Consider the following 9,179-nt stretch of genomic DNA (forward strand, 5'->3'; position numbering starts at 1 on the left):
CGACCGTCGGGTGGCGCCGATCTATCGCGAGATCGCTCGCTCGCGGTTGATCCGCGCGATCCGCGTCCGAGGTCCGAGCAAATGGCGGCCGCGCAGTGGCACGTACAACAACGTTGCGACCGATCACCGCCGTTGTATCGATGGCAGTCCCGAGCGATGACGCGATGGTGAATAGCACGGTACGCGCGGAACGGCTCGTGGGCAACGAGTGCCGTATCTGCCTCAAGCCCTGCACGGAGGTGTGCCAGCTCTTTCGCGACGATGGCGGAATACCGGAGAAACTGATGGCCATTGCCGCCGTGCAGGTTAGCGCTCTCCTTTTCTCCCTTTTTCTTTTTCTCTCTTTCTCTCTCCCTCTCTCTCTCTTTCTCTCGCCAGCCTTGTTTTGAAAACCGCCTCCGCGTCTCGGATATCTCGCGTTTGAATTTTTCTGCACGCTCGACAGATGTTCTTGAACCCTGTTCGACTTTTCGAAGGTTTTTACGCTTTCTGCCAATTTGTCAACCCGCCGATGCCAACGCCGTTGTTTTGGACGGACCAGTGTCGTTCTCCGTTAACACCGACTCTCTCGGAGAATTATCGGCGGTTTCGAGGCCAGGGATCGTTCGGGGCAACATCCCGCGGCCTTTTTCCCTCATTTCAACGTAAAATTAATCCCGCGGAAAGCGATTCTGCTTTGTGGTTTTACGTTCTTTAACTTCTTGCTGCGATGTAAACAATGGGTCTGTTTTCCATCGCTGAACTAGTACGGCCAGTTCAGCAACGGAAAACAGACCCCAATAACATAGGGAGCTTTCCAGCAAGCGATACAAGTCGACACAAGTATCATTTTGTCTTTGTTACTCATTGCCGAAAAAGAAAGATAGAACGACATTTGTGTCGACTTGTGTCGCTTACTGGAAAGCTGCCTATAAGCTAGTCACAATGGGCACGTTCCATTTAGCGCTCGCAACGCTTATAGAATCATTTCATTCTTTTGTTTACGAAACGTTAAACGGGGATGAATGATGCTCACAAGTGTCACGAGAACGCCACACATGGAACCTACCCCTATTGTCGTTTACAGAGAGATACTTATGTGTCTATGTGCATCATTCTTCTTTCAATATAAATGTACCTTTTGCGAAGTGAAACTATTGAGATTTTCGCAAATTGCAGGTGGAGGAGGGGGACGGTCTGCCAGCTTACATCTGTTTGTCCTGCAATCATCTGCTCGACGTGTCCTACGACTTCAGATGCCAGATTCAGAATTCCGACATCAGGCTACGTCAGATCCTCAAGTCGCAGGTTCAACCTATGTTGCGCGAGAAACATACGAAAGACATGAAGACCATGATGAAAGATATCACGGACGCCGTATCCGACGTGATGTCTTACAAGAAAGATGATCATGTCATAGAGCAGGACATTTACGCGTCTCACGATATCGTTACGTTCGACAGTACTGCCGTTCAGTCCGATTCGGCGATCAACGATGAATCTCACATGAGTCACAAGTTCGTGCAAAAGACGGAGGAAATTGTCGAACCGAGTGAAAAAGATTCGTCATACGATACATTTAAAGAGAACGTAGATAGTGCTGAAATGATGGAAATAGCTTTGTGTCACGAGGCAAACGTGGACGATGCGGCTGCCGATCATTCGGATCGATTGTCCAGTTCAACGACGGAAGACAGATGCATCAAGCAGGAGCAGTTGCTGCTACCTGAAGACAACGAGACGTCGGGGAGTTTAACGGACGAGAATCGGGAAGATTCATTGAAGATTGAAGTTAAGAATGACGTATTATTGGAGGACTTCAACGACCACGAAGTTTCGAGGGAGATCGCGGTATTGAGAACGGACAATCGGGATACGAGGGGCGTCGCTAACTGCAGCGACGACGAGGAGAAGCCACTCATAAGCAGGACGACCAGGCAGAAGTGCGCGTATTGCATCAAGTCGTTCGCGACGAAGGTGGCGTTGCAGCGACACATGAACGTGCACAAGCACACGAAGCTGCGCTACGTGTGCGTCGTGTGCGACAAGCAGTTCTCCAACATCGACAAATTGAAGGGCCACATGCTCACGTGTCACGAGGGTCAGACTACGGACGGTAAAGCGTCGCAGGATGACAGGAGGATGAGCAAAGTTACGGCGAAAGTCACCAGAAGCGGCAATCTGACGGACAGCGCGCGGGAGGAGAAGAAAAACTTCAAGTTCACGTGTAAAGTCTGCTCGAAGCAATTTATATATCAGAAGTCCTTTGTGTCTCACGCCAAAAGCCATGCCGAATACGATATGGAAGTGAACGACGTGCTCGATCAGTTCACGAGTAAGACGACGGACGAGCAGAAGGATAGGATGCCGACGTTCAAGGAAAACGAATCCGAGGAGGAAGAGGAAGAGGAGGACGACGACGACAGCGACTTGCCGATCGAAAGTCTACAGTGTACTCAGTGCGGCAAGCTTTTCGCCACGAAGAGGAACCTGAAGAGGCACATCTCGACGCACAGCGGCTTGAAGTTCAATTGTTCGACATGCGGCAAAGGATTTTCGAGGCTTGACAAGCTGAAGGATCACGAACAGTCGAAGCACAAAGAGGAAATATTTGGCAATACTGACGACGAGGACGATGACGAGGAGGATAACGAGAGCAAAATCAACGAGAATTCCGAGAACCGAAAGAAGGCAAGTTAACTTTGTATGAGTTCTATGCACTTATTGTATTCTTATTCTTCAGTTATTTAATAATATCTCTATTTGTTCCTACAAAAAGATGCATATCTCTGACGACACAGCTTTAACGCAGTTTCTTTTCTCGTTGCAGGACCGACACAACAGGCCACACAAGTGCGCGCTCTGTCCAAAGGCGTTCGCGCAGGCTCAATCCCTGGCAAACCACGTAGAGAGGCATAAACGGGTGAAGGATACGCAAAAGCGGTTCCTCTGCGAAAAGTGTAGCAAGTGCTTTGCTCAGAGTGGCTCGCTGGTGGCGCATATGCGCACGCACACCGGCATCAAGCCGTACGTATGCAACACGTGCAGTCGCGCCTTTACCAAAAGCACGTACCTGCAGCTGCACCTGAGAACTCACAGCGGTGAGAAACCGTATATCTGTCAGTACTGTAGTAGGGCGTTTGCTCGGGCCAACACTCTGGCGCGGCACATCACCATGCACACCGGTGAGGCCAAATATCATTGCAACATCTGCACCAAGTCTTTCCGACGACTGACCTCGCTGAACGAGCACACGTATACGCACACCGGCCAACGACCGTACGCGTGCAAACTCTGCACGAAGAGGTACAACAACGCCGGCTCATTATATGCTCACACGAAAAAGTGCAAGGCGCAGCAGTTGTCCAGCTCGACCACGACCACGTACGCGGTGTCCACGGCGGACAATGCGCCGCAGCAGAACGACACGACCATGCCCCAACTGCTGATTTATTCCCAGAGGAAGCTGGTGGAAGAGGCGACTATTGGTCAAGTCGTATCCACGCCGCAATACATGGTAACAAATGTGCATAATCAAAAAACTGTGCCCGCGACAGTGCCCGCCAACGTGATTCAGCCCTTCACCGTAGAGGACCCGAATGTATATAATTCAAAGCAGTTTAAGAACTCGTATTACGCTATTTATCCAAATAACATATAATAACGCGTCGATCGTTGATCACGTTCGATTGTCGATCGATCGTCTTCGCCCAGTGATTTTATTTCAGTTTGATTCACATGATTTTTAGACAAGAGTTGGTTTAACAATCTGACATAATATTACAATAAAAAGAAAACAAGAAAGAGAGATAAATAACGTTTTGTCGGTGAGGCTCAAGAAATATATTAAGTAACAGTGTTTAAAATTGCTAGTATATATAGAAAGAGGAGATTTTTCGTGAGTAATTTGAAAATCGAAGATTGAATTCATTAACAAAATTAATCAAAAAAAATATTTTTCATTTATATGAAATATTTGAATTTATTGGTTGAAGAGTTATACACAGAGTAATATACACATTACCGCGAGAGAATTCGCTGAATGGCGCGTATCGTGCTTGAACGTCAAACATGCAAGTGTAGTAGTATTTCACGAATGACTCAGGTTATAGAAGTTAGAGGAGGTCTCGATATAACAATGTACAAAATATAAAAAGAAAATAATGCCGTTGAAATTAGAAAAAGTTGGAAATATCTCAGTAGGTATCTCTATATATAAATTTTGTATAAATGAATTCGTGGACATGAGAAAATAGATTGACTCTTGCACCGATTATAAAATGTCTATTTGAAGAGGAAGGAAGAAGAGAAGTTATAATTAAGGAGGCTCTTACCCGGCTGCTCTAATCAATGTAGCAACCGAAAAATTATCATTAATAATTGGTTATAAAAAATTATCGGAAAATTAAATAAAAAAATAAATAATGATTTTTACATAGTTCTATTAGTGTAAATATTAAAATTTATACAATAAGTCAGTTGACTACGTCAGTGCTAAAGAGCAGAATAATAACATGCGCGTGTTACAACGTCGTCTGCAGCAGTCTGTAGCTAAAGTGAGGTGTAGCCGTGTAGCGTTGTAGCGATCGATGCGATGAAGAGATGGAGCCAAAAGAAAGATATAACTTGAGAATGCTGAGAGGGAAAATGAAAGGAAAATTCTCGAAAATAAAGGTTGTCAATGCGCGAGAGAACAATTATGCCGCTACCATACAGCGCGGAGAAAAGACATGTGCAAGTGAGGTTAGAAACTTGGCGCGTACAATATCTTTTATAACATAACTCATCGTCAACACCAAGTTTTCTTCTCATCATTAGAAAGATTATTATTTTAACTACAATTCCTTAGTTTTTTGTTTACCTGGCTCGCAAACTTGCTAAGAAAATACATCACTTCCGGTAAAAATTTTAGTGTTTACCATATGCCCTGTGTTAAAAATGCGAATTTCAATACTGATATTTTTAAAATTTTTATCGTCAACCTATGCTAAAGTTTTGGGCATCGGTTCGTTGTGGTTCACTTTACAACATAATTTAATTTCATAAAGATCTGTCGTTTTATGATCGAGGTAAGAGCCTCCTTAAATGGAAAGAATGAGCAGTAGTGAGTATAATCCTGATTGCGCTGTGTTATTAACACAGCTTCGAATGTGTCAAACAGAGTGCGATATATTTCAGAACAATGGAGTAATGTATATATATATATATATATATATATATATATATATATATATATATAATAAATAAAATAAATTTGAATATATTTTTGTAACATCTACACGTTGCGTTGTTATTAGATAGGAAAATACTTACTGACAATGTTATATGCGTAAGTATCGGATTACACCGAAATATAATTTAAAATATTAGATTATGAGATGCTAAATTAAATGAAATAACTTATTCTTACTTCTCATTTTTTTTAATTTAGGGGTTTTACAACATAAATAATATCAATAATATATATACAGGCGGACCCTATTCTCTTCTACAAATTATTTTAAAAAATCTGCTGTTTTTTTATAGTTTTAAATACTTTTGTTAAAACTATTGAATTATGAACTATTGAAATTTACTGTAATATTAGATTTTAGTCAGTCTAGCTATTTCTTATGTCCATGAAAATAAATTATGTAATATTGGATAAGTAATTATATTTAAATGGTTCTTTGATTGAAGATATATATATATATATATATATATATATATATATATATGTCTTTGATTAAAGATTAATCATCTATACGTGTCTCGCCATCATTGTTCAAAATTGTAATGATACATATTTTTAACCGTTTTTTCTTAGCAATAGTTTTATGGGAGATTAGAAAGAGAAATTAGTTTCATCAATTTTTTTATATTTGACATTATAAATGATTTATTGATTAAATTTTAGAAATAAAATGTCTTTCATGATTTATATGCCAATTAAATTAAATAACAAAGGTCTGTCTCGTTGAGAAAAAAGGGGATATCAAATTTATTAAAGGATTAATTGTTTAATTTTTGATAGTGATAGTGATAACTGATAGTAATAAGACAGTCTGGATAATTGTAGTATAATAGACATAAAATTTTTAGTATGAAGACTGGAATGCTATAGATCACTTTATTATTAAAACAAAAATAGACCTTAAGGAAATTGTCTACTTGGCAAAAAGAATATTTTCGCTGAAATTACTATTAATATTAAATACGTCCGGTAAAAAATTAATTTTCCATTATACTTTTATTGTATTTTATTGTAAAACGGTGATCGACTTTCGTACGATATTTACAAAAACGTAATGTACAGCGTGTTCTTTGAAAAGATTGAAAAAATATATATATTTGTAAATAAATTAAAATATATTATAAATTATATGCCGTCTTCGTGTAAAAGTTGCAGATGTCCCAAAAGTGGCTCGCTCATATTTTTACGCAGCATCGCGAATGTCGGCGAAGCTAACACAATGCAATATTTTATAATAAAGTTTATATAAAAATAATCATGTATGTGTGTTGTATGTTTCTTTTTTTGCTGAAATAACTCATAAAATAGCTTGTAAAAATAATACAATTTAATAATGGATGTAAATAATAATCCTGATCAAATTATTAATATAAATGGATTGGGATGATTCGAAATATTAAAGTTTTGTCAAGGTTCGTTAATTTATATATTTTTCGATTAAACGCGATGTTATTTTATTTTGAATTCATTGACTTTTTACTGATTATTATTTATTGTTAAGATACAACTAATAGCATCTTATTTCTTTCACTTGGTTTCTATTTAAATGCGTTTTACAAAGAGATCAGCTATATAAGATAATTGAACTTGTCTGAAAAGTTTTGAAATGTCTATATATGCATGGCATAAAAAGTCTATGCATCTTATTTGTGGAACATTTCCATTTCTACTCATTCTATTGTCAAACTGGAAGCATCTTATAAGCTCGACTTATACCACTTGAACTGTAAAGGTCCCTTTATATGGATTTGCCTTGGAGACTCGTGGAAAAATCGTTAATTTCCGATGTGCCCAGCTCGCATGAAAGAAAAATGATCGCCCGCTGTGTTTTCAGGCGCGGAAATATTAAATTGTATTCCTGCGGGTCTTCGCGGGGCCGAAAGGCGATGCTGGGCCGCGGAGGGTGTCCGAGATCACTAACCAATATTTAATCAACTTTGCAGGAGAGAATATTATTCTCTGGACAAATCAAGGACATATGTATCAGACCCGCAAGGGGAGAGGCCGACACGTTCGTGCGTATTGATACCAAAGACACGCACATCTCGTGTATACGCGTTGCTCTTTCAGCGAACAATGGCGTAATTCTGAGAGCGAAAGTACGCGTTTTCTTTTAGAAAATTAGGAAATTATAAAATTTTATTGTCTCAAATTAAATATCGTGAATCTGGATAATTTTTTAAACTGAAAAAAAAATGGATGCGTGAATAGATGCAATATTTTTTATATAATTTATACATGCGAAATGCTGATTTATTCTTATTGAATATTGTTTATTTAATAAAACGTAGGTAAACAAATGAATTTTTATGATTTTATAATTTACAAGTACGTTATCTGCTTCAACTAAACTATTTTTTAAATTTTATTTTAAGTATTTTTCAAAGTTACATGTTTCTACGGTGATTCATTTATTTGCCAACGAAAAGTCCGTGCTTCCGGCATCGACACGCCGTCTCGTTCATTATACACAGGATTTATTCAAAAGGATACGCCTATGTAGCATACGGTTGTATGTGTGTGTGTGTGTGTGTGTGTGTGTCGCCCGGAGATGTGCACGGTGGCAGCGTGCGACACACGTTCCGCGTGCCGAGAACGGGATTCCCCTGGGATAAGATTCAGGAAAGAGGGTGGAAGCTGCTCTCATCGTGGCACTCTCTCTCTCGTGAGAACAAGTGCAAAACAAATGTCGCACAGGAGCCGGTCGCCGGTCGACCGATGCGCACCGCCGCCGTGCCATGCTCGTGAAAATTGTTTCTCTAGGTCGAAATAAATCATATTTTTCCTTGCCCCCCCTCTGCTGGGGCTACCTCTCACTCGCGCTACGCGAAAGACGTGAGAAATTTCTATTTGTTTGGGTGCTAGGGTGTCTTAGCTCGCGTGAAATATGCAGTGTAAGTATATCTCAAAATTATCGCATTATTGTCTAATTAATAGTTTCATTATTTGATGAATTTAAGCCTGATGAGTATAAATTATATTTAATGAATTTGAATCTTTTCTTCGTAAATCGGATGAGAATAATAATATTCTACGCCATAACTTTTTAATGTTTAACTTAATTTTAAACTTTATATATTTCACCTATCTCAAAACTCGTATAAAATTTCTATTAGAGTAAAGCTTGAGATTAACAAAGATATCGTAAGGATATTTTTGTTAGTGAAACCGGTGAAAAACAATGAATTTATACATTTTTCAAAATGATCGCGCAGTATTAATTATGATAATTTAATAAACATTAATATGAATAATTTTATCGTAAAATTGAGTTTAAACAATAATTTTTAACTGAGATTAGTACAATATATCATAGAGAGATTTCATGTGTAACATAGGATTGTTTTTTTAATTAATTTGAACTAAGAATTAATCATTTAAGAACGTGATCGATATAGCTGGTGAGAGAGATACTATTAATTATTTGATTTAGAATATTGCAACCTGTATATATATTTCCTGTCTAGTTTCTTCTGCTAAGAACAGATAACAAATCGTATCGAAGTAATAATCGAAAACCATTTAACAAGTATCAACGAGAAATTTGTAATAAAAAAACGTGTAGGAGTTTTTGCGACATAAATTTCTGATATAAAATGATAATTATTGATCTATTTTCTTTATCGTATATCTTTTATTTGTTAGCGTTTAATTAGCTGATATTTCTGGGAATTCTTTCAATCCTTAATTTCTGTCTAAATCTATGTATTAATAAATTGATGCGATAAGAAATAACATATTAAAAATACCGTTAGACAAAATCTGAACATTAAAACAGCCGAATATTCACAAAATTAGTGTCTCACTTTATATATAGAAGAAAGTTATAAATTGATTTTTAGTAGTTGATAAAAAACTTGGTTTTTCTTCCACAATTTCTGTCACTAATAATGAAAATTATATAATTTTAATGAGCTTAGTTTTCCATACGACGGACATGATAAAATATCCGTCAATCATTACATTT

At 38.2% G+C, this 9,179-nt stretch overlaps 1 protein-coding gene across 1 annotated transcript; it reads left to right on the plus strand.

The window, feature by feature from the left end:
• Positions 1–47: 47 nt before the first annotated feature.
• On the plus strand, positions 48–6,467 carry LOC143895605 (uncharacterized). Its single transcript, XM_077402866.1, has 3 exons — positions 48–305; positions 1,159–2,670; positions 2,810–6,467. The coding sequence occupies exons 1-3, from the start codon at positions 141–143 to the stop codon at positions 3,638–3,640; spliced, it is 2,508 nt and encodes an 835-aa protein (XP_077258992.1). The 5' UTR covers positions 48–140; the 3' UTR covers positions 3,641–6,467.
• The last annotated feature ends 2,712 nt before the right edge of the window (positions 6,468–9,179 follow it).

Source organism: Temnothorax americanus, unplaced genomic scaffold, assembly GCF_048541705.1.
Source record: "Temnothorax americanus isolate GAGA-0224 unplaced genomic scaffold, ASM4854170v1 Scaffold16, whole genome shotgun sequence".
Taxonomy (NCBI): Eukaryota; Metazoa; Arthropoda; class Insecta; order Hymenoptera; family Formicidae; genus Temnothorax; species Temnothorax americanus.